Here is a 27,554-nt window from a genome sequence, read left to right as displayed (position 1 = left end):
ATAAGATAATTAGATCTTGACAAACTTTCGACATTTTGATTGCATATTGTAACTGAGTACATTTGACAATTGTTTCCTGAAATAAAATTATTATTTGTGAACATGCTGCCAACGTATGATCTTACGTATGATCAAACTTAGTTTGCCAATAAATTGAATATAAAAATGATAGAAAACAATCAAGAGAAGAAGTGTCTGTATATTTTATGCCTGAAATAATGCACCAGTAAAGCTTGAAAGTCTCCATATGTCCTTTATTGTGTTGGCGTGAGATGAAATTTGGCTGTAGCAATTTACCTGTTGGACTTCTGTGAAAATGGAGGATTATTTATGTAATTTATCTTTTCTGTAATATTAGGAAGTTAATTGTAATTAAAAGATATTTTACTTAGAAACTATAATGCCCAAAACTTGTAAAAGCATAACTTTATTGTCCTCTGCTAAAGTTAAATAAATTATAACCCTTGGGCTACTCTTAGGGTTTTTTATTATATATTAACTTTTATGGGACAAACATATGAGTTTATGCTAGGCATAACTATCAATGTTTGCAAAACTAACTGGACTAATGACCCTAAAAGAGGCCACCAGTACAGAGCCAGGTCACATCCATACGAGTGACCATTTGCTCACTCAGGTTGCTCATTTGTACAAATACATTAAATGTATAATAGCAATCTCTCTGAACTGTTCCAAGTACACAGCTGAGCAAAACCATTTCATAAATTTACCAGGTAAAGGGTGGTATAGACTAAAGATACGTTGAATATATTTTGGTTACTTACTCACTGTACATGTATATGGAGAGCTACTAGTGTTTGTGGAAGATGCCATGAAGGTCTAAAAGTGGACTTCTTAATGTTTAAAAATCAATAAAGAGGTAGAATAATAAAAACAAAAAGTTATCAAAGCCCATTTTCATAACTACCATCTCATGACGTATTGAGAAATTGCTACCCCGTTGCTACTCCGTTGATTCCTTGTGTAAAAATATGTTTACGCATTGCTTCGTACTCACTTTAACAAAGACTTATATTAGGAAGCTTATAGCTTTAAGGTTTCAGGATCGGATTCGAGACTTTGTCTTTTTTCTACGCAATCAAACTGAAATAAATTCTGTATAAAAAGAATTAAAGTTTCCCCTCAAAAATATATTTTTTAAAGTTCTGATACTCGCCAATTAATGGCGTTAAACACGTGTAACTGTACCATATATGAGAAAAACATTTTCCGGCGTTACCGCGAAGCACTATTCACGTACATCGGCGTTACGTCATAAAAACGACTTAAATCCCATTTAATCACCTTATTTCAGTTTTTATATCACCAGAATTTTAGTAAATGTCACTTGCCTACTTTAAATCGATTTTATACCATATAATATGCATTGTTATACTTATAAGAGTCCGACAAAATCTCGCTCAAAACGATAGTCAAGTCATCATTTTCACGAATGATCTTGAAAAGTAAACAATTTCGTGGAAATAATCTTGATGAGGGATAAAGAGTGATGTCTTTGCAGCCGTATGCAGCTATTGATTTTTTTTTCAGTTCGGTTAAATACAAAATATATTGGCTAGTTTACTTACCGCGTTGGAAATCCTGTCAGGTATCCGCCATTTATTGCACAATTATGCGTTACTTATTGCACGAATCGTGCGTTATTTCCACATTGAAAGAATAACCAATGATCCTCCCATACAGTTTTTAAGTTTATATGACCAATAGAATCATCAGGAAGTCATAGTGGTAATACACAGTCAGTTAATTATAGTCAAACCCTTATAAAAGTTACAAAAAGATTTAAAAAACGATTTAAAAGGTTCAAAAGGAGCGTCGTAGGAGCGAGAGACTCGTTTAAAACGGTAGACAGTAAAAGTATGGGAAAATATTGGCAAAAGGCTGAATAGGGCATTAAATATATATTTAAGCAGACAACTAGATATTAAATTAAAAAAAAATTAAACGTTGCATAACCTGTCCTTAATAGTGTTAATCCAACCGTTGACACGCGCGTGCCTATAAAAATAGGTCACATACTTGGTTAAATGGTAAAAGGAAAACATAAATGGTAAAAAGAAAACATTTAAATGTTGTGGTTTTGTTGTTTTTTTTTTGGGGGGGGGTTGTTGTTGTTGTTGTTTTGTTTTGTTTGTTTTTTTTTTTTGGGGGGGTAAACTTTTTTCTATTAGTTGCTTTGTTTGGTTTGTTTTGTGTGTGTGTGGTTTTTTGTGGTTTTTTTTGTTTTTGTTTGTTTTTTTTTTAAACTTTTTTTATTTATATTTTTTATAATAATTTATTTTCCCCTCATACACATCTAAAGTGTATAATTTGTCATAATTTGCTGATAATAAAACGTTCTAGAACAAAATAGTATCCATCGTTCTATTTATAAATAAATTCTTATTCTAAATTATTGATATCTTTATCAACAATTGTTGTTTTTTTTTTTTCAAAAAGCTTTTAAAAAATCCAAATGATACATTTCTTTCGTTTTTATTAATATTTGAAATACTAATAGAAATTATGCCCATTGTAGACCTATACACATTAATATTAATAAATAACACATCTATATACGAGCTAATATATATATATACATGTATATAGCTAAATTTTTATTGATTCTTATTTATTTGCATCTGGTTTGTATAACGCATTTCTTTAAGCTCGATGTTTTATTCTTTTTTCGTATGTTTAGGACTGATTATTGTTTTAATTGCCCAACGAAGTAAACGATTTATACCGGTTGTATAGTAATTATTCATACTAGTATATATATAGCAAATGTAATGGGATCATTAGATAAAAGATAACGAAAGAGTGTATGTAGTTTAAAATCCATCCCCTGTTTAATGTCTCACTAGGTTATCTTGATCATTGCTTAATTTATTGAGTATCCACTTACTTGACACAAATACAACATAAAATTTATAAATAGCATTATCATTGGGATTCCCAACGTGTAACTATTAATAGATCCTACGTAAATACGATACTGTTTTAACATGTTTTTGTCGGATAATTGTAATTTCAATAATAATATAAAAAGGGAGGACTTGTAAGAAATGTGCATATCACCAGGGAGTACAACTGAATCATTAGATGAAGTATATATTAACTTTGAGATTGGTGTAGAAGGAGAAAGTTGGATTACCACTTTACCTAACGTAAACAAATCAATATCAACACATAGATTTGGCCGACTTAAAACCTGGCATTTACAAGTAATAAAGCCCGACAAAGATGGCGATCATTTAGTTTCAACAGCTATTATTCTTGGAAAAACAGATATAGCAATGATGCTTATAGATTTAATTCCCGACTATAAGTGGTTATCGAGGCAAAACAACATGTTTCAAACGGCTCTTCATATAGCTACCCTTACAAACAACTTACACGTTGTCCGGAGACTTATTGTGGCTGGAATAAATATAAGTAAACAGGATTGGGGAGGGAACACCGCCTTGCATATAGCGTGTCAGAAAGGACTAAAAGCTATTGCTGCGGCGATATTGACGCCAGTCAAGTATACGGAGACGAAATTGAACTCATACGAAATCCCATACCAAGCCATACCTCAAAATTTGGAAATCAGAAACGCTGATGGTTTAACATGCCTTCTTATAGCCGTTACAAACAAAGACCGGGATATCATTGATTTACTCATTGACAGGGAAGCGGATATTAACGCATTTGATTTAAAATCCGGAAAGACATGTTTACACATTCTTACAGAATATTGTGATTGCGCATTGATAAAGTTCATGCTATCAAAGTCAAGAATAAATGTGAACGCTAAGACCTATTCGGGATATACCGCGTTACAGCTAGCTATTTCTAGAGGTTATGACCAAATAGTGTACTTGCTAAGATGTGCTGGTGCAGATGAAATTATATCTGATGAAGAAATAAGTTCTGACTCAAGTGATTAGATTTAACTACTTATAGATGTATTTTTCTCTCAATCAAATTTGTCTTTGTTGTGCTATTATTATAAAATGTTTCGTGACTACATGTGTGAAGTTGAGTCAAACGATACGTAACCTGATTACATAAACAGCCAGTTTAAATTAAATTCGATCAACCATAATGATAATTCTACGTATTACACTAATGATATTACATTGCAGGGTTAATAAATAAACACCTGCGAACGGTGGCATAAAAGGGAAATTGGAAATCTTTTAATTTCTACGTTCCTTTTATGTCATGATACCTACGTGATTACAGCATTATTGTTTACATGTCATTGTGTTCGATCAATTGACAAATCTTAAAATCGGATATCATTTGTTTTCAACTTGTCAATGAATACTTCAATATTGATTTCTAATATGTTCACGCTGCATCACTATGGATGAGCCAAATTATTTCAAGAAAATCAACCTTCAAAAAGTTGAATTTAGATTGGGACATTCAAATTGTGTTCTCTATATCAGGAATTCCTTGTAAGCATATGACAAATTCTCTCCTTATGTTAATAGCTTTTATAGAGAACCAACTTATTTGAACTGAACATTTTCCACCAACTTCCATTTCTGATTAAGGTATTAAATTTATAACTCATCTGAGTTTGAGATTGTCACCTCATTTCAATTCGAATGTGTATTCAATTTATGACACTTACATGTTGTACAAAATGCATTTATAAAACAAAGCTAATGAAGAGTAATATCTTTAATCTGTAAGTCTGTATAGATAAATATCATCAGTCTTTAATTTCGGATATGTTTAACTGTCGTAAATTGTGACACGTTTTGTTTACATTGCTTTTTTAACGCCTTTAAAAATAGGCTTTACCATGTATTTATTGATCGGTGTCTTTGTAAAACGTGTGATTTAAGTTTGCAATATCAATGATATATTTCATAATGAGCTATTTCTAAATAAAAAACTATATGTTTACTGATAGTTATACAAGTTTTTACAGTAATTAGTAATTTTACTTCAAATATGTTTAAATGTAATTGTATATGTAATGAAAGCTTGTACGTGACACTTTTTGAGAGTTATTTTTCGTACAAAAGATTCTGTTTTGTTACGTTCTGTTCTGTACAAGTTGCTAACGGGATATACGGAAGAATACACTTGAATGAGATAAATACGACCGTGGCGCTAAAGATAACATACATCAGCGGTATAAAATTTAGTTCTTTCAAGGCTAGATCATTTAAAAATTAAAACAAACTTATCTTAAAACGATACATTGTATATTTTAGGGGATAATTCCTTAACATACTTTTCGATTATGAAAGAAATTAAACATGAAGCATTTTGTACACAAATCTTTATTACTTTATGCTTTACTGTTCACTTTAACTAGCCCAAAGCCTAGAAGAACTTGGGCCAAAATCAAAACAAATTGTCAAAGAAAACTTTAACAAATGAACATCAGCGTAAAACACGTTCAAAGCTGAAATTCGATATTATACAAATGTTATAAGAGCCCTTGAACGGAAGTAAAGCATATGCTTTTTAACTGATGGGTCGATACCACTTTACAATTAACTACCGTCAAACCCATTTTTTTTTCATCTTGTTTAATGCCTGTTTGTCTTAGGTTACGACTGAATCTAAAAGTGGATCAAATAAAGTTCAGGACAATATTTTTTGCAATTTTGTAATTATGTAAGCAAACGTCTTTAGACAGATAAAAGAAAACAATATATTATTCAAACTTTATCTTTGTTTATGAATAAATAATAACCAGACGAGAAGTAAAGAAAAGAAAAAAATATCATGTTTTTATCATGGTCATTATCAAGTAATAATAAGGGTTTTTTGTTTGTGTGGTTTTTTCTTTTGTTTTTTTTTTGTTGTTGTTTTTTTGTTGTTGTTTTTTTGTTGTTGTTGTTGTTTTAGGGGGTAGTATTTTGTGTTGGTGGACTTTGAATTTTAAAATACGTGTTCATTTGTTATCCTTAAGTAATTAAACACAAACGGATAGTAAGTCTAACAAAATTTACTTTAAAAATTTGTATTGTTGTAGGGCACTAATTCATTAGTGTAATGGTGAATGCATTTAAATATCATAATTTAAACAGAAATTATATGTAAATTTTAAAACAAAAGTACATAGTAAGTCATTTACTAAGAACAATCACAATAAAAACTATTTCTAAATGCCGATTTGTTCTTTTGGTTGAATTGTTCAATCTTCTATTGTACAGTGGAGCCTTGCTAATCCAAACCCTTCTAATCCGGAATCCTCTCTTATCTGAACAAAGTGTCCGGTCCCGATTTTATTCATTCTATTTTCAATAGTAAAAAACCTTTCGGATCCGGAACCTGTCTACTCCGAATTCCGGACGATTTTTTCAATTTTTGTTTTTATTTACTCTGAAATTAGCCCCTCGGATCCGAACAGATATTTGTCAAATGTCACACCAATATTCAAAATAACAAACAATCGCACATCTTGAAGATGTTAACATACACCAAACTGATGAGAGTAATTTCTCTTGATTAACGGGTGAAACGTATGATCTGCGAAGGTGTGAAAGTTACACTTAGCTTGCCTTTATATCTACTATAATTGCTTAATTGATTGTTTTTCGTCACCTTCAATAAATATTCTGATACAATGCATTAGAAATATCTTTAAATCTTTTGTAATGAATTTTATAACACGTGATTAAGTAACGGAAATTAATGGAAACCGTCATTGAATGTACCACATTATGTCACATTACGGTGTTCAGTCAACAACACCGGCTATCCTCGATTTTTAAACAGTAATTGGAAATTAATTGTCAGTTACTCGGTTAGAGAGTAATTAGTTTAAGTTATTTGTTGCATACCAAAAACAATTAACACACAGGTTTAAGAGAATCATTTCAGAAAAAATGGAATACTTTGAGTTATAAGTTATACATAAAGTTCGTTGATGCATTTACATGTAAATGATTACTGCGGCAACAACACATTTGAAATACATTATCTTTGAACTTGTTTTAATCTTTCATAATTATATTGATTTTTTATTCCAGCGCAGTATTTTATTGTGTTGCCAATGTTGATTTATTGACTAATAAAAAGATGTTTTCACTAAATGTCACATGGCTTGGTGTTTCATTTAACCAAACATTCGCTTATGCATGTCATTTCACTCAAAACATAGAACAGAACATTCGATTGCTTAAAACATTAAGCAAAACGTTCGATCATGCATGCTATTTCATTCGAACATAGAACAAAAAGCATTCACTTGCTTAAAACATGGAACAAACATAAATAATAATAAGCCATTTGCAATACACATTTAACAAATCATTCGTTAAGCCATTTTGTCGTCAACAAACACAATTCCTTCAATGATGTGGTCTATATGATGTGTTGGCATTGATCCTAATGTGTTGAACCGCGTCTCTGTTGCATCCTATCCTAGATCCTTTAAGTAAAAATAATACAGAAAATGTATGGGAGGAAGTAAGAACAGAACATCTTTTGAAGAATAAAACAAAAGTTTCATCATTATGTTTTTGACTAAAACTTACATAGGAAGGACAAATTAACATTTTCAAAAACATTTTGTTAAATTATATCCTAAATAATCACGACATAAAAGCATACGAAAATGGCAATAAAAAGCATAACAATATTACAACTGAAAGTACCTTTGCAACATTTAGTTTTCTTCTTTATCATACAAACAAGTATAACAAGTAACAATACAAATACAGCTAATCCAAATACAAGCGCAATAATAAGGGAGGTGTTGTCTCTTGCTTTCGCTTTCGTTTCTTCAGTGCCATCTAAAAAAAGATTAATAAATGCTTAAAAGAAAACATCACTTCCAATGGAGTACTACCAATTATACACAACGCCTTGAACACCATTGTGCTAAGAATTAATTCTGCGATATACTTGTTAGAAATTGTGTTAATTATAATGTCATACTTATACCTAACACTAACGCTATAAAAAAAATGCACCATTTTAAAAATTTCTGTTGTCAGAAATAATGTCTTACAGTCTTGGACCGGGGTTAGCTAGCTTGCAAAACATGCAACACTGGATGTTTTTTCGCACTTGTCCGACATTGTTTTGATAGCAAAGGCGTTAACATTTTCTGTATCTCTTTTGTAGGTATTTAATCTTAACCTTGGTAGGGGCGTCCGTGGCCAAGAGGGTGAGGTCGTTGGTTTTAAAACACACGCCCCAAATCGCTGTATATTTAAATTTTGCAACGGACTTTGGTTTCGTTCATGTAAGGAAGCTATCCAGCTACCTAATGGGAAGTCAGTTGTTCTTCTTGGGGTGCTCGTTTGTGCCCGAAATGATGTATAGAGATGCACCCGAGGTATTCCTTCATCCGTAAAGCTCGTAAGTCGCCATATCTCTCAAAACATCTAGAGCTTGTCGTCTAATGTAATTAAGGTATCCGTTACAAGAACATATACTGTACCCGATGAAAATATATTATATTAAGTTTACTATTTACATGAAATATCACGTCCGTAATTTTTTAGTTTTGTTGAAGTATGTACAACTTACCACAAAAAGCGCCCTCAAAAAATATAAAAGAATATCAGTACCTTCTTGTATTATGACATTGACCGTCAAGTTTGAGTATACAATATTTCTCCTCTCGCTTCCAAAAAACGATACAACGTATGTTCCGTTCAGATCATTTCTATCAGAATCCACAAAATCAAAGGTTATATGTGCCGGGTCACCTGGTACCAAAAAAGAAAGTTACTATTTATATCAATAAGGAAAGATTTGAATTTGATTTCACTATTGGGGGAAACGAAATTTATTTCCTCGGGACAGTTGATCTCAGTTTATCTCATTGCAAATTCAGAAAACATATAGAGGATATTTGTATAGTTCAGTGTAAGATCGGAATATATTTCACCGAGTGAGCACCAAAAGGTATAATTCACGAGTGGCACAGCCACGAGTGAAATATGAACTTTGGGTGTTCACAAGGTGAAATATATTTCAATCTTACACTAAACTAAACAAATTTTCTTTTTATTATATGCAAAAAAACGTTTTAAAAAGACATTTAATCTAATACTGAATGAAAAACGCACCAAATAATAATACAAAGTGACGTCATTTAGGATGTCACGTCATTAAGTTGGTACCCTGTACTGTGCACGCTGCTATTTCACTGAAACAACGTAAGGGGCTTAAATTCAAAACAGTGAAATTATCAAAGTGGTAATTTCACTGTTTCAAACAGTGAAATTACCAGTTTTATATCACTGATATATTTCTATAAACCACCGAAAAGTGATAAGTAGTTGGTCACTTGCAGAGAAAATTTATAATTCAAGAAAACTGGTTAGTTGGATTGACGGCCGACATAAGGCTAAAACGTATTAAAATCGGCGGAAAAAAGATATAAAAAAGGATCAATTTGAGCCAGATTACATTCAATATTTTATAAGAACTTAATATTTTGTTTTTGATCTCCATTGACAATGTACTGTCGATGTAGAAAAAGATGCAAATAATTATATGGCCTCGAAACTTTATACTTTGTACTAAATAACTCAGTATTATAAAACTTTTTTAAAGTTAAACTTATTTTCAAAGAAAGATAGAAGAACACATATGTCAGTAAGATCTTTTTATATTACTGTCTGAATTTCCTCTTAAAGTGAATGAAAACACATGGGGGACGATGGGGGGACTGTAATTGTCCAATCCCGTTTTTTCGGGGTCGGGAAGTAGATAGCTAAACAAAGTGGGCTTTTTTTCCATCAATTTGAAAAGGGTATCTTAAAGAAAAAAATAGAGGGGCGCCCTTTTTTTTTTAAAGTTTTGCAAAGTCTTAAAAATTGGGAAATTTTATTTCTCATTAAATTAACGTCACTTTGAAAATATGAATAAAGGGGAACATGTTTTTTGGGCATTTTTTTCCCCATTAAAAATTTTTTTTGTTTTATTTTTTGTTTAAAAAACTTATACCAGCGAAATTTTTTATTCTTTTTTGGGAACCCTAATAAAAATGAGAAAAACAGTTTTAAAAATAAAAAATAAAAGAATAAAACTTTTTTTAAACGTTCACGGGCCATTTAACATTTGGGAATGCCGCTAATTTTTGCTTTGAAGGCAAAACCCAGTTTGCACTAAAAATTTGGGTTATCATTAGGTTTCATTCCCACGGAGCTGCAACTTTTCTTTTTTACGTTTCTTTTTCCTTAGGTTTTTAAATTTTCTAAATTTTAATTTTCCCAAATGTTTCTAATTCTCCCAAAATAATGAATTTTAAACCCTTGCTTTTAATTTAGTGTTTCAAAAATTTTAAGTGGTAAACTATTTTTTAAACATTTTGTGAAAAAAAGCTCGTATCTTAATTTTTTAAAAAATCTTGGAAATAAAAAACGTTTGTGCCATATTGGGGAAACAATTCCCTTCCCCCGGTAAGACTAACCCCACAATGTGATAAAGAAACCCCTTTAAAACCAACAAAAAACCCGCCCCCCTTTTAAAAGCTTAAGATTTTAAGTAAAACTTTTAAAAAATTCTTGGTGTTTTTACTGAAACAGGGTTTGGGTTTTTTCGGTCCTTTTAAAACGTAAGGGCCCTGTATAATCCGGTTAAAAAAAATCTGTGATTTTTACTTTTTGTTAAATTCTTGGCCCAAATAAATTTAAAAAGGTTTCCCTTCACTAATAAAAAATTGTCCAAAATATCCAAAACCCTGGCCCCCCGAAACTCTTCTTTAAATAAAAAAACGAAATTTTTTTGAAAAGGAAAAAAAAATATAAAAAACTTAAATGAAAAATTTAAATGTTTAAAAAAATTCGTTTTGTAAACCGGCCCGAATTTCGACGAAAAGGGGTGGGAAAGTCAGCTTTTTGAGGCGTACGTGAGGCCAGAAAACCTCTTTACTCAGTTATGACAAAAAAACGAAAAATGAACCTAAAAAAAGTTTAAAAAAATATATGACAACGCATTAATCATATTTGGGAAAACTTGCAAAATAAATGGACATGAATGGAATAAAAAAGTGAGCAGTAAATGATTTGATGTTAATTGTTACAACACTAAACGGGAATTTAAAGCAGCTCGAAATAATTTTAATAGAGCAAAAATGACGAAATGATATCAGTACAATAGGATAAAGCGAAAAGCAAAACGAAGTTTTAAAATAAAAGAAGGGCATCGTATAAGTTACTTGGCAAAAAACGAACCACGCAAATTTTGGAAAAATATAATTAAAAAAAAACCTTTAAAGAGAACACATTCAAAGGCTGAAACGTTAACAGTTAATGAATTACCTGCTATGACCATTTTAAAGGTTTATTTGGGAAGTCATTATTGAATAATCAACCGGCCCCGGATTTTTCCCAAAAAAATAAAAATAAGATTTTAGATTTTAAAATTTAAAGGCAAATTTTTTTCCCCAAAAAAATAATAAATGCCGGGTTTTCGTTTTTAAAACAAGCAAAATTTTTAAATTTCGTTTTAACATTTTTTTCCCCAATTTTAATAAAATTTTTAAAAACGGGAAAGAATCCCAGCGCTCGTGTGGGAAGGGATTTTCCACAATTTTAAAGCGGGAAATTTAAAAATTGACGCAAAAAAACAAATCGTGGAAAACTTTTTCATTGTTATAGCAAACTTTTACCCCACAATTCATTACTTAAGACGTTTTAACGAGTCCATACCGAATAATACGAAAAGATTAGAAAAAGCTAGTTCGGACTTGAATAATTTATTGCATATTTAATCCTATTTCTATAATAGCTAAAGTTTTAAATTCTGGTTTTGGGGTTTTTCAAAACTGTAAAATTGTATAAAAGAAGTTCATTGATTATAATCAGTTGCTTTTGCTAAAATTTTTTACGGCCATTCAAAGAAATTTTAAAATTCAGATAAAGTAAGTTGAAAAATTTTTTACGGCCATTCAGTCAATGGTAATTTTTTTTGAAAACCTTTTCAAATTTGTGATTTTATTTGAAAAATAAATATTATTAAGTAGGGCATAAATTTTTTAAAACAAAATGATACTGCTCTTGTTAAGATAAGTAATTTAATTTTAAAAGTAGATGCAGATTGCAATTTAAAATATAATGTGAAAAATTGGGCTTTTTAGATAAAAAATATTCTACAAGAACATGGTTTATTGTATGTATGGAATGATCAATTTGAAATCGAAATTCCTTTTTTATTGATTAACAGAGAATAATTGATAACTTTTTACAAAAATGGTACTCTGATATTAATAATTATAATCGTTTACAGTCATACTGTGTCTTTAAGTTTGAATTCGAATTAGAACAATATTTGAAAGTGATTACTGATAAAGAATTGCTATGTCAAGATTTAGAACTTCGTCACATAATCTTTTAATGGAATATGAAAGTTATAACGATACTCCACGAGAACAGAGACTCTGAAAATCATGCAATATGAAAACCATTGAAGACGAATACCAATTTTTGCTAGTATGCCCATTACACCGTCACTTGAGAAGTGAATTTTTTAAACAATATTAGTGTCGCTGGCCAAATATCACTTAATTCGAAAAATTAATGTCATCAAAATCTAAATCTGTTCTAGCGAAATATATTTATTTTGCAATGAAAAACCGCATCTCATAATACAATCTCTAAGTTTAAATATCTTTTTACAAATTCTTTTTTTCCCTTAAAGAACCTACATACTTACATTATGGAGTAATGTATTTATTGTTTGTCCTTAATAACAAGAACTTTTTCTAGTGTAATAATATATTTAGTATATCTAGACGGTTTGTGAGAATTGTCTATGTAACTTATGTCGTCGGATAAAATTTCATTTCTTTTGACACGTCTGTCGCTGAACATCTTTGTTTGTATTGGCTCTAAACATAAGTTTATGTTTTATAAAATAATAAAAAAATTTATATTGTATATTGTATTCTTCATGACATGATGACATAATGTTTAAAGGGGATAATTTACATCCACGAAGTGTCTGTTTCCATGACCCTTAATAAAAAAAGTTTCACCCACCATCGTCTAGGTTTCTGTTTCAATGAACTATCAAAATAAAATATTGTTTTCATGAATTATCCAAACACACTTGTTTGTTCCCGGAACATATTTGAGAGTAATTAAATGAGCTTATAGCTTCGAACACAACCGAACTAAGATCAATCAATATAAAGTAAACTAAAACTGGACCGATACAAGGCATCCTTCCACATCTTAAACTTACATAGACTCCACGTTATATCATGTGTCATATTGCAAATGCGTTTGAATTGTCTGTTGCACTTATGATTTGAACTTGATAAGCATGGACATGTTGGTTCTTGTCTGTCCGTTCCGATGTAACCACTGACACGCGCTTTGTACGTAGACTGAATTTGGGGTATTCGTTTCTAGCTACATGAAAGGATTTTCAAAACTATCGAGGTTGTTAGAGGATCGGGTTTCTTAGGCACGGATTGGACACGTGAGAATGCGATAAACGCGCTTGTCAACGAATAACGCAAGCGTAATCGTGAAATCAAAATACAGTGACATTTATTAAATAAAATGATTATCATTTTTCATTAAATTAGCCATTCTACAAATCTTACAGTGAAAAAGGCCAGGATTTATACTAGATCTATTAGCAAACTTATAGTACCTTCTACAAGGGTTATTGAAATGTACCCTCACTGTATAAACACATTTGAAATAATTGTTCTTCACATAATAGAAACATTAAACTTCAAATCGTCAATTCTAATAATGACGTTTTGGAACAAATAAGAAAAAATCGTTCTTTTGTGATGTCAGTAAACATACATATTCATAGCAAATAGAACTTCGAACAAATCTGCTAAGCTTGATATAAAAATAGCATAGCTATCATCTTTGTTATTCTATGCTTTAATATACGACTCAAAATTTGCTAAAGATCACTTTTTCTACAGTGTGTTACTTTTGTGAATTTGTAATTAATGTGAAAATTGATTAAAAGGAAATAAATATAATTAGTTAGGAATTGATTTTTATGAAAATAATGACAATGGAAGTGTTTCTTGGCGTGTGCATGTTGCGAATAGAGTGCGTGAACGAAAATCAACATTTTGGAAATTACATAATGGAATAAAAAAACTCTTGCAAATCAGGAAATGGTCGGCATAGGGTGTTTAATACCGAGTATGGTGTCCGCGGACAGTAATTACGGCCTGGTATCGCCGCCGAATGCTGCTGATGAGCCTGCGGACCTTGTGATGAGGAATCTGGGCCCATTCCTCTATGATTGCATGTCTTAGCTCCTGAACTGTTGTTGGTTGGAAATGGCGTGAAGAATTGGCTTTCTGCATATCAGCATATCCCAATCATGCTAAATTGGATTTAAATCCAGGGACCTCGCTGGCCAATGATGTGTAGGTCCGTTTTCCCCTGAGCGCCTGTTCCCGCCCACACCATGACTGAACCCCCGCCAACACGGTCGTGTTCTGCAACGCATGCTGGAGCTAAGCGTTTATATGGACTTCTCCAAACCCTAGCCCGTCTGCCCGTGAAGTCCACACAAAACATTGACTCATCAGTAAAGAGGACCGTGGTCTAATCATTAAATGTCTTTGTGACATGAGTCTGCGACCATTGCAAACGCTCTTGAATATGGCGTTGTGTCAATGGAATGCGAATGGCTGGCAGCCGTGACAGTTTGTATGCTTACACGAACACCAGATGCATTCTAGAAGTAGTTACGTAAGGTCGTAGCGTTCCAGAACCGTTAGCGCCTGGCCTGAAGGACATTGAAGGACAATAAATCCGTCCTGGGCTTGAGTTGTTGAACGTTCCGACCTCTGGCGTGGCCCTTCAAGACATTTCCAGTATTTGGAATCGGTTCCACATTCTGGAGACAACGCTCTGGGATACCCCAAGGACATGGGCAACGTGCCTTTGTGAACGGCCTGGCCAATACCCCTGTTCATCTTATCTTCACTAAGACAACGTCTAACCTGTCGATTTGCCATAGTTTGTAATTTCGAACACAGTTTTACAATAAAACGAGGGAAGTCTTGCTGCTTGTACACATTTAAGTGAAAGCACATGGTCATAAAGCACCAAATGTCCATGGATATGTTTTTCCACGTGCTTATCGTGCAAGGTGTACATGACAAATCGGTAACTTCAGTACACGATTATGAGGTCCCCGCACAGGTGTATCGTTAGCGGAAATATGACTTTAATATGATGAAAATAGGACTGAAATATGCAATGTCAAAAAGGTGACCCTTTACCAAATTTTGAGTAGTATATAAATACAAACGGACGAGAAATAGACACTTACAATTGCTTTTAAATTCGCCGTTATGGTAAAGCTCTAGAAGAGTTGGTTCTTCATTTGTTACTACTTCACAGGTGACATTGTCGTGATCTGGGTTGTTGTCATCATTTACAATTATACTATGCACAAGAGTCCTTTCATCGGTGTCCTCGTGAATAGAGGCTGACGCCGGGAGAGATGCGATTCTTATCGGCTACATGAAACAAAAATAGAAATGATCAACTACAGTGTCAGTAATCAATATCAGATACACCTAGTTATTTTGTTGCATGACTGATAAAGACATTAAGGCTTTTTGATAAAAATTAAGTTTGATATTCTGAGAGCTGCCCACTAAAGACATGTATCCATGCAGGCATTTCATGCCGCTGCATCATCCCTATTTTTATCAAAATGTTTTACATAGATATTGTCATATGATTTCCCGAAATAAATATATGAAGCAAATATAAACAAATTCTTGCTACGCTTTTGATATTTTAGGAAATGTTGATCACATTGTAAGAATAAGATTATTCCTTAGCAATCTAAAGTGTGTCAAACAGAACCATTGATTCCATGATGGCTCTATTGCGAACAATTTTAACAGATTATTTAGCACATTATAAAATGTAAACAATAAAACATGTGATATTCAAATAGAATCCAATCTTATCAATTGAGCCTCGTCTCCATTTCCAGAGTCAAAAGTAACGATTTCTTCCATGTTGGCTCTATTGCAAATAATTTTCTACATATTATTAAGCAATTTTAAGTCGATATGTGTGAATTCTGTTTTAAGTGGTTATGACCTTGTTTTGAGTGTGCATTTGACATGGATTTTATTGGATGATAATATTGGACTCTATTTGACTATCACATGATTTAAACGCTAAGGGTTTATGTGTTTATTTTTAAGGTATGAAATAAGCTATATATCACATGTCTTTATTTCAGAAAATCACGATACAGCATATCCATATAATCAATATAACTTCGGAAATAAAAGAATGTGGTAAAAGAGAATTGTTTTAAAATTGATACCCAATTTGTAAAGTACACGTCCATTGTCATTGTACATGAAGCGGTGTAGGAGCAAATGTTGCCGGTACTGTTTACTCTAGCAACAATTGTGTGAGTGGTGTATGGGTAATCTGGCCACACTGTTATATTTCCTATTGTTGATATGATACCTAGAGCAAAAAAGAACTTAAATATTTGACAATACAAGTATGATTTATTTTTTGTTCTTTTTTCTTAGCAACTTGAACTTTGCAAACCCTTAAAATAAACCAGCCTGACTCAATGAACCAGATATAAATTATAACAATTACATAAATAAATGATGAATGTATTGAAATACAGTTTATTGTGTTCATAAAAGTTGGATAGGATAAAATACTGACAAATTGATTTTTGGCTAAATCTAGTACAGATTCATTCAAAGTTAAGAAACAAGAAGTGCTTTTTGCGTATAACTCAGACATATTTATTTGAAAAAAGTCGTTCATACCTGTTGTGTTAATTGCTACATCATCTAGTGTTGAAGACACAATGTCAAAAGACAAATTTTGCAATGTTGTATTAAAACTGTCAGATGTACCATCATATGTCACTGTAAAAAGTGTTTCACCGATTGCATGTTGATCACTAAAATTACCTCTCTGATCATGACAGTTGAGAGTATGGAAGCACCCAGCTGTGTAATACAGTTTATCGAGCACATAATGTGACAATTGTGTAACTGTTTCAAAACTGGCAAAATCATATATCACGCATTTATGTTAAGAAAATAATTTGTAATTGCATGCGATAAATCAAATTTGTCTTTTGAACAGGCAAATGTTAGTTGCTTATTCATCCTCCACGAAATCTCTTCATTATTTTTTGTTGGAGAAATGTATTAATTGTTTGAACTTTATTTGATCTCTAGACAAATATATCTGTGAATATATGTGAAATATATGACAAAATACTGTACTGCTTTTGAGCTTTTTTTGTTTAGGAATAAAAAATCATAATTGAGTGTCAAAGATTATAATGATAAAGTTTCTTTTCCCAAAGCATTTAATTATTGGCATAAATTTTATACATTGGTGTATCTCATAGCGTTGCAAGTTGTAAAATAAACTTTTTTTTTAAATGGTTGATTTTACTTTTAAAGCGTCAAGCAGGATTTTTGAGTTAGTGAAACACAAATTGATTCAGTACGCTTTTTGTATTATTTGTTCTTCATAGTCATATTGTATATGAATTTGATGCAATTTGCACCTCTTCATAGTGAAATGTGTACATGAATTTTGTGATGCAATTTGTACTCTTTTTAGTCATATTGTACATGAATTTGATGCAATTTGCACCTCTTCCTAGTCAAATTGTACATGAATTTGATGCAATTTGCACCTCTTCATAGTCAAATTGTACATGAATTTGATGCAATTTGCACCTTTTCATAGTCAAATTGTACATGAATTTGATGCAATTTGTACCTCTTCATATTCAAATTGTACATGAATTTGATGCAATTTGTACCTCTTCATAGTTGTTTTATTGCTCTTGAAAGATTCCTTGTTTCTTGATTGTTTTATCATATAAACTGAAAGAATGTTAACGAATTACCTTCAATCGTGAATGAAGAACAAACTATATTACGCCTTTCTCTTCCACAGAAGTTAATAGAAAACGTTGTGTCGACAAGATCTGACTGCACGTTGGTGACTGTAACATTTGCTGGATTATCTATATAATCAACAACAGCTTTGGCATAAAAATGTATGCAATTTGTCATTGAAACGACCAAACTTTTGCGATTAGAAAAATATTTTCTTGTGTTTCATGTATTCAATTCCAATTAGCATGTAAGGCTTGTTCAGTATTTTATTTCATTTCAGCAAGCAAAAATCTTTAAAGATGCAGTTTCATCTTATTTTATTTTTCATAAGTGAGTTTTTGTTGTAAGGAAACTTGATTGTTCAAATGTGTTCTTATGTTTATGAAGCTCATACGTAAGAAAACTAATAAAGGGTAAATGATATACATTCTCTTCAAGTATATACAACTATTCTAGATAAAGTCTATGCGTTGCTTAAAAATTTATTTTTATTTCAATCATTTACGTGATTTTAATTTCTTTTTAAAAAGAATAAGACTTAGTATGTTTAATCCTATCAAGGCATTTTTTGCATTGTATTTTCTCATGTATACATGTATATATCTTCATTGCATGATCTCCTCTAAGCAAGAAAGTTCACGGATAAATTAAGAATCAAATATAACAGTCATTATAAATTTGAGGAAGAAACGATAATGGAATCTCCAAAATCACCAAGCCGTACAAAGCCACTGAATACTTGAACCTTAGGATGCGCAAAGAGGGAAGCCGGTAGAGAGGGTGAACTAATGATAAAAAATACGCAGAATCCGTAACAAAATGTATAAAAAATATGTACTGTTTATTACACATTTTTGCATGTTCTAGAATTAAAGACAGTTCAAAGAACAAGCTTACCGTTGTAATTCCCACGGCTATCAAACGCAAACGATGACGGTGAGGTCGTGTAGTTATAGTCCAGCGTCTCATTTTCAGAGTCCGTGTAGTAGATAGAAAATATGTTGTCCAAATATGTTATATTGTCAGCGCTTATCGTTATTGTTGCTACAATACAAAAATACTTTTTTACTACCGGTCGCTTCCTTTTGGATTCCTAATTGTTAAAATTTCACTTAATAAACACTATCATTTATAAATATTTGTCATTGAAATATCTGACGCATTAATGATTAGTATTTCATAATAAAAATGTATTTAAACCGTTTTATTCAAACTTTAATCCTAGCACATCTATGCGTTTGGCCATTCCATGTCAGACAATAAGCATCGCAAAATGTAATAAGCTTACAAACAGATGAACTTGTGATGCAGAACTATAAAGAAGAAGAAAATCAAAAGAAGAATGTCAATGACACTAATGGCAGCTCTGCATTATGCTATTCGTCAGTATCTGAAAAATTTATGAGGCATCATTGAACATTCTGATTTTCAGTCTCAATGACCTTGACCTTTACCTTAACGGCTTGTAGTTCCATCTGAACCGCATACGCGATGGCTCGTATATACAATATATTCAAGGTTAAAATGAATCGGTGATTAAAATGGAATAATATGTTGTGACATGAATTGATAAAAGAGTAAAATATTTTCAAGAAGAGCGATTTTAATTTCATGACAAACATTCAAACATATCACACATTGTCATGTTAAGCAATGGCGTATACAATGCCTATATCAATTCAATCTTAAAAATATTCAAACTCAACTTATGATGTACATTAATAAATGATAGCTTATACGGTAGACACACATAAAAAACATATGTGATTTCACAGACAAGAAGGTGTGCTTAGGTAAAGTGGAAGTGAATGCAAATAATTGAACTAATAATGTTTTTGTATTGCTAAACGAATATTGGACTAACTTGGAGTATTTGTGAACACGGGTGGTTGATTCTCTGTTATTCTTAAAGTAAAAGTTTCCGTGTCGTCTGCACCATACGCATCGCTACACTTGATCGTCATTGTATACTCGTTGTGAAGGTCATAATTCAAACAAGCAAATCCTATGTCACAGAGAAAGCTTGCATCAATGTACCCACAATTTGGGTTTTGACATACTTTCTTATATATAAACCAAGCTGAAATAAATATATCTTTATCCGTGATAACATCATCAAAATAGAGCGTATGTATTGTATCACGGGGAACTTGGACGGTATCCGATGAGAATTTAACGCAAAATTATTATGATTAAATATTGGTTAAAACTTTTGAGCTTAGAAAATAATTCATTAATAAGAAAAATGTATTTGCATTTTGAAACATCCGCAGATGTGTTCATACGGCGGTTATCATGGAACCTTCAATGTGACACAGTAGTGCCATTCAATGAAAAGGCGTATGGTCCCCAAGTAAAAGAATGCGTGTGCCCTAAACGGGAAAACAATGGGCGGAACTAAAAAAATGGAAATTTGAAATGCCATGCTTTAATATAAATACAAACGGACGAAAAATACAAACAATTGCTTTTAAAATCGCCGTTATGGTAAAGCTCTAGAAGCGTTGGCTCTTCGTTTGTAACCACTACACAGCTGACATTGTCATGATCTTGGTTGTTGTCATCATTTACAATTATACTATGCACAAGAGTCCTGTCATCGGTGTCCTCGTGAATAGAGGCTGACGCCGGGAGAGATGCGATACTTATCGGCTACATGAAACAAAAATACAAATGATCAACTATAGTTTTAGTAATCAATATCAGATACACTAGTTATTTTGTTGCATGACTGATGAGGACAAATCTCTTTGATAACATTTAATTTTGATATTCTTAGAGCTGCCCACTAAACACATTTCTTCATGCAGGCACTTTATGCCGCTGCATCATCCCTATTTTTTTTATCTAAATTGCCTTAAGAATTTCAGAAATAAATATAAACAAATTCTTGTTCCGCTTTTGAGATTAAAAAGAAAATGTTCATCACATTGTTGAACACAATTATTCCTCAGCGAAAACAGAACCTTTAATTCTATGTTGGCTCTATTGCGAACCTTTTTTTTTCAGATTATTCAGAAATTTATGTCAAAAAGTATAAACTATATTACATTTAAACATGTTTATAACCTTGTTTTGTGTGTGTATATGCATTCAATATGTCTGGACATGGAGCTAGGCTAAAATGATATGTTTGTATTCTCTTTGAATAGCACATGATTCAAACGCTAAAGGTTCATTGGTTACATTTTATAAGCTATATATCACATTTCATTATTTCATTAAATCACAATAAAACATTTCTATAAACTTAACACTTTTTATCTGAAAGATAAATTCAAATTAATTAATATTAAAGTTGATACCCAATTTGTGAAGAACACGTCCATTGTCATTGTACATGAAGCGATGTAAGAGCAAATGCCGGTATTGGTTACTCTGACAACAATTGTGTGAGTGGTGTATGGGTAATCTGGCCACACTGTTATATTTCCTAATGTTGATATGATACCTAGGGCAAAAAAAGAACTTGAATATTTGTAACTATGAATTGTCTATACTTTTTTTCAAAGCAGCTTGCAGATTCGGGTTCATTGATTCCATCACTTTTACACTTTTAATGTTGAAAATTGAGTACCGTTCAGTCGGTGCTAGTGTGCGTGAGGGATGATGCACTTTTTTATTTTTATTATCCCGTATGTACAGACTCAATTAAACTGACTCTGCAATGTTCATGTAATTTTGTAATGCTTATGAGGGATCACAGATTTTCCAGATTTTTGCACTTTGCAAACACTAAAAATGAATATGTCTGACTCATTGAATAAGATATGAGTGATAACATATGATATTATTAAAGTACAATTAAATAAGTTCATATCAGCCTGATTAGATAAAATACTAACAAATTGTTAATTTGCTAATTTTAGTACAGATTCATTCAAAGTTTAGAAACCAGAAGTCCTATCTTTGCGTAACAATTAATCACTCAGACATACTTATTTGAAAAAAGTCGTTCATACCTGAAGTTGTGTTTATTGCTACATCATCTAGTGTTGAAGACAAAATGTCAAAAGACAAATTTTGCCATGTTGTAGATGGGCCATCATAAGTCACTGTAAAAAGTGTTTCACCGATTGCATGTTGATCACTAAAGTTACCTCTCTGATCATGACAGTTCAGAGTATGGAAGCACCCAGCTGTGTAATACAGTTTATAGAGCTCTTGAAATATTGCAATTGTGTTACTGTTTCAAAACTGGCAAAAATCATATATCACACATTTATGTTAAAAAAAACTATTATGTAATTGCATGCAATACATCAAATTTGACTTTTGAACAGGAAAATGTAAGATGCTAATTCATCCTCCACGAAATATTTTCATTAATTTTTGTTGAAAAAAAATATGTATTGTTTGATTTTTACTTGATGAATTGACAATGTATATGGGTGTATTATGTAAAATGTATGACAAAAAACTGTACGTCAATACAATTTTCTGTCCGTCTTTAGTTATCAATGACATTGCTTTGATAACGTTTTTTTTTAAAGAAAATCAAAACGAACATAATAAATCAAAGATAATAATAATAAAGTTTCATTCATTCAACTCCCGAAAACATTAAAATATTGACATAAAATATTATATCTCATAGCTTTGCAAGTTGTAATGATAAACTATTTATAGCTTGAGCAGACTTTGCATTAGTAAAAATGATTGATACACGACCTTTTTCATTCATTCCTTTGAAGGAAGCTGTTCGCAACAGTACAAATACATAAGATGAATTTTAAGGAACATTTGTCATTTGATATTTGTTATTTCTATTTTAGAACTTGTGGTCAAACTTGAAATTGTACATGAACTTGATGCAATTAGTACCTCATCATAGTTCTTTATTTTTGCTCTTGAAAGATTCCTTGTTTCTTGATTTTTACAAAAAAATAAAATTAAAGACTGTTAAAGCAATACCTTCAATCGTGATTGAAGAACAAACTATATTACGCCTTTCTCTTCCACAGAAGTTAATAGAAAACGTGGTGTCGACAAGATCTGACTGCACGTTGGTGACTGTAACATTTGCTGGATTATCTATATAATTAACAACAGCTTTGGCATAAAAATGTCTGCAATTTGTCATTGAAACGACCAAACTTTTGCGTTTAGAAGAGTACTCTTTTCTATTCAATTTCAATTAGCATGTTATTGATTGGTACAGTTTGTTGCATTTCAGCAAGCAAAACTATTCAAAGATGCATTTTCATCTAATTTTATTTTCAAAAGTGAGCTATTATAAGGTAAATTGATTGTTCAAATGTTTTCTTATATTCATGAAGCTCAGGCGTAAGAAAACTAATATCACATAAAGGGTAAATAGTGTACAAGAATATACAATTATTTAAGATTTTATGTTTCTATGCGTTGATTAAACAATACAATTTATTTTTATTTCAATTCTGTACGTGTTTTTAATTTCTTTTATAAAAGAATAAGTATGTTTAAATTTTATTAAGGCAAGTTTGCATTGTATTTTCCCATACATGTTTATTACTTCACTACATGATCACATCTCAGCAAGAAAATTCACGATAAATTAAGAATCAAATATAGCAGTCATAATTAACATGAGAAAGAACGGTAATGGAGTATATCCCCGACATCATCAAGCCGTGCAAAGCCACTGCATACTCATACTGGGGGACGCGGCAGAGAGAGGGTGAACAAATAGGTTAAACAAAATACAAACAATCCATAACAAATCCTCTTATGAAAAGAAAAAAGATGTTTACTGTTTATTAAACATTTGTGCATTTGTTTATTAAATATTTGTGCATATTATATAATCAAAGACAGTTCAAAGGACAAGCTTACTGTGGTAATTTCCACGGCTATCAAACGCAAACGATGACGGCGAGGTTGGGGTTATCGTGTAGTTATAGTCGAGCGTCTCACTTTCAGAGTCCGTGTAGTAGATCGAAAATATGTTGTCCAAATATGTTATATTGTCAGCGCTTATCGTTATTGTTGCTACAATACAAAAATACTTGTTTACTACGGGTCGCTTCCTTTTGGGTTCTTAATTGTTAAAATTTCACTCAATAAACACTTACATACATACATATTTGTCATTAAAATATCTAACAAATTAATGATTATCATTCCATCATTAGAATGTGTTAAACCTGTTTTAGTCAAACTTTAATCATAACAAATCAATGCGTTTGGTCATTATATATCAGACAATAAGCAACGCAAAACTGTAATAAGCTTGCAAACATATAGATTTTTATTGCAAAATAGTGAAAAAAGAAAATCAAAAGAAGAATATCAATGACACGGATAACAGCTCTGCATAAACTTATACGTCAGTAACTGAAAAATTTATGAGGCATCGTTGACCATTCTGATTTTCAGTCTAAATGACCTTGACCTTCACTTTAATGGGCTGTAGTTCCATCTGAACTGCTTATATGTTAAAGATATTCAAGGTAAAAATGAATCGGTCATTATAATGGAATAATGTATTGTGACATAAATTGATAAAAGTGTGAAATATTTTCAAGACGAGCGCATTCATTGTCATGAAAAATGTGGTCAATGCCTTCCTATATATAAGATAAGCAAAGAAACGATATTAATTAAATCCTTAAAACAAACTCCACTTATTTTGGACATTAAAACAATCATAGCATATACGGTAGATACATATAAAACATGTGTGATTTAAAAGGAAAATGCAAGAAGGTGTTCTTAGTCAAGGTGGAATTGAATGCTTATAATTGATTTAAAATTGTTTTTGTCTTGCTACACGAATAAAAACTTACTTGGAGTATTAGTGAATACAGGTGGTAGATTCTCTGTTACTCTTAAAGTGAACGTTTCCGTGTCGTCTGTACCATACGCATCGCTACATTTGATCGTCATTGTATACCCGTTGTCTAGGTCATAGTTCAAACAAGCAAATCCTATGTCACAGAGAAAGTTAGCATCGATGTGCCCACAATTTGGGTTTTGACATACTTTCTTATATATAAACCAAGCTGAAATAAATATAACTTTATCTGTGATTACGTCATCCTAATAGAGCGTATGTATTGTATCTAACGATGAATAAATTTAGATTGTGTGAATTCATTTTAATTAATTGTTGAATGGTACGAGGGACGGTCAGAAAATATCCAGACTTTTCATGCTCCTCTCTTTTCACGTGCAGCTATATACACACATTATATATTGGTGAAAACTACATTAATTCGCCAATAACGTTGTCAGTTTATTTTCAATGATAGTTGTGTATACACAGTATTTTGCCCTCTGATATATGATAGGTGTTTCGTCTATCATGGACTCTTTGTTAGAGGAACAACGCTCTGTAATAATGTTTCTGGTTGCAGAAGGTGAAAAGCCCTGTCACATCTCAGAGGCTTAAAAAGAGATTTTTCTGATAAATGTGTACACGTTCAACCTTCTAATCAACTGTTTCTTAGTTTCGTAAAGGCAGAACAGTGTTTGTGACAGGCCTAAGACTGGGCGGCCAGCTGAGGCGGTGAACCCAACAATGGTAGCAAATGTTAAAGCTTTTGTCAACAAAAATCGTCGAGTAACTTTGGAGGAGGTAGCCAACAAGTGTAGCATCCGTAAGGCATCGGCACACAAGATTTTACACGAACACCTAGGCATGAGCAAGGTAAGTGCCAGGTAGGTTCCTAGACAGCTGTCCGCAGATCAAAAGGCAACCAGAGTAACCGATGCAAAAGAACATTTAAGTCGTTTTAATCGTGAAGGAGATAAGTTTTTGAACCGCATTATCACTGGAGATGAGATGTGGGTTCAATATTCCGAACCCGAGACAAAAGCTCAGTCAAAGCAGTGGAAACGAGCTGGTTCCCCACCTCCTAAAAAGTTTAAGCTGTTTCTTTCGGCTGGCAAAGTCATGCTTGTTGCCTTTTGGGATTCACGAGAATTGATACTTACTCATTTCATGCCAAAAGGTCAAACTGTCACCGCCAAGTACTATTCTGAAGTAATTCTGAAAAACCTCAGAGAAAAGCTGAAGCAAATGCGTCCCAGGTTAGCACAGAAAAATGTCCTCCTTCTTCACGATAACGCCCCCTCCCATACCGCCCATACCGCCGCAGCTACAGTGGAGGTTATCAACTCTTATGAATGACAATTGTTGTTTCACCCTCCTTATAGCCCAGACCTCGCCCCCTGTGACTTTTATTTGTTTCCAGAACTGAAAAAAATTGCTTGCTGGAAAGAAATATAAGACCAGGGAGGCTTTGATATCTGCTGTTACACAGTACCTAAAACATAGGTCTACGCCACGGTTCACAGCGGGAATACAAAAGCCCCCACGAAGATGGCAAAAGTGCGTAGACGTAGGTGGAGAATATTATTTAAAAAAAGTAGAAAGATTTTTTTTTAATGTTGAATGGTTTTCGAGAACGAGTCAAAAGTCCGGATATTTTCGTATATTATATTAATTGGGTGGTAAATAAAGTTAAAAAATTAATTTTGAAATATTTTATCTCAGAACATGCAGAATATACATATATTTATTTTATTATTTTATTTATTTATTTATTTCTTAATTTATTTATTTATTTATATATCTGTCTATTTATTTATTTATTTATTTATCGTTTTATTTATTTATTTATTTATTATATTAGAACTATTGATTTAGATACTGATATAATTGACATGACTATACTTTAACTACATTCTGTACTGCATTGTTATAGGAATACTTACAGTTATAATTGTAGTTTCCGTTATGGGTTAATTCAAGGAGCGTCGGTTCTTCATTGGTAATAACAACACATGTGACGTTGTCATGATCCGGATGGTTGTAGTCATAGGTGATTATACTGTGAACGAGAGTCCGTGCATCGGTGTCTTCATGAATATTTCTGCTTGTAGGTAGACTTGTTATGGTAATGGGCTGCAAAAAAACAATATCAATTTCGAATTAAATGTGCTAAATACACGCAGAATAAATCAATCACATTAACTCAGCAGGTTAAACGTTAATAATATCAACAGTGAACAGAAAAGTTAAAGCATTACCCAGTTTGTAAATGCTACTCGCATGGACATAGTACAGGTGCTGGAATAGTCGCACGAGTGTCCCGGATTACTCACTCTCACTACAATTGTATGAGTGGAATACGGATAATCTGGCCATACAGTTATGTTGCCAGTTGATGATAATACACCTGTTATAAAGAACAAATTATCGTAAGTTAAAAATAGTACACCTGTTACATTGACAAGATAAATGTACTTTCTTTTGACAACTGTAGTTTACGATCATACACGTGAGAAAAAGAACAAATTTTGATGTGTGACGATTAGGACATCTGGTATAAAAACAGTATTGCCGCTGGATGATAGTTTATATGTTATAAAGAACTGAAAGTTGGATGTTTACGATGTTTACGATAAATACATCTTTAATAAAGAATAGATGTTGTTAAAGAGAACAAAACATCTGCCAAATGACCATAATACATATGTTAGAAAGAAGAAAAGGTTGCCAGTTCACAATAATTACGCCTGTAATTAGGAACGAAATGTTGAAAGTTGACGATCATCAAAAAACGAGTGTAATGATCACAATATTGCCACTTGACAATACATGTAATACACCTGTTATAAAAACAAATATTGTTTTGCAACTGATACTGTTACAAAGACGTAAATGTCGCCAGCTGACAATAAAGAGCGAAGTATTGTCAAATCATGATACTAAAACAAATGTTCCCTGTTGACA

At 32.1% G+C, this 27,554-nt stretch overlaps 2 protein-coding genes across 3 annotated transcripts in view; one reads left to right on the top strand and one right to left on the bottom strand.

Annotated features, from left to right (window-relative positions):
• LOC132744737 (uncharacterized) overlaps positions 1–27,554 on the bottom strand; it is a 91,572-nt gene that overhangs the window by 56,453 nt on the left and 7,565 nt on the right. Inside the window, exons 8-21 of one of the 2 annotated variants that reach the window (XM_060733515.1) lie at positions 26,849–26,997; positions 26,534–26,723; positions 24,601–24,816; positions 23,648–23,803; positions 22,748–22,867; positions 21,796–21,972; positions 21,139–21,284; positions 20,296–20,485; positions 19,698–19,913; positions 18,731–18,877; positions 17,842–17,961; positions 16,736–16,921; positions 16,267–16,415; positions 15,247–15,436 (exon numbers count right to left, since the gene is read on the bottom strand). In XM_060733515.1, the coding sequence (XP_060589498.1) occupies positions 15,247–15,436; positions 16,267–16,415; positions 16,736–16,921; positions 17,842–17,961; positions 18,731–18,877; positions 19,698–19,913; positions 20,296–20,485; positions 21,139–21,284; positions 21,796–21,972; positions 22,748–22,867; positions 23,648–23,803; positions 24,601–24,816; positions 26,534–26,723; positions 26,849–26,997 (2,352 nt within the window). The remainder of the gene's footprint in view (positions 1–15,246; positions 15,437–16,266; positions 16,416–16,735; positions 16,922–17,841; positions 17,962–18,730; positions 18,878–19,697; positions 19,914–20,295; positions 20,486–21,138; positions 21,285–21,795; positions 21,973–22,747; positions 22,868–23,647; positions 23,804–24,600; positions 24,817–26,533; positions 26,724–26,848; positions 26,998–27,554) is intronic. The other variant, XM_060733516.1, reaches the window with a different exon arrangement.
• LOC132744738 (NF-kappa-B inhibitor cactus-like) lies at positions 2,977–7,066 on the top strand. Its single transcript, XM_060733517.1, has one exon. It carries the CDS (start codon positions 3,069–3,071, stop codon positions 3,933–3,935), a length of 867 nt encoding a protein of 288 aa, XP_060589500.1. The 5' UTR covers positions 2,977–3,068; the 3' UTR covers positions 3,936–7,066.

This window comes from Ruditapes philippinarum, unplaced genomic scaffold, assembly GCF_026571515.1.
Source record: "Ruditapes philippinarum isolate M1 unplaced genomic scaffold, ASM2657151v2 ctg8836_1_1_1_1, whole genome shotgun sequence".
NCBI classification, from domain to species: domain Eukaryota; kingdom Metazoa; phylum Mollusca; class Bivalvia; order Venerida; family Veneridae; genus Ruditapes; species Ruditapes philippinarum.
This window is presented reverse-complemented; position numbering and strand designations above follow the sequence as displayed.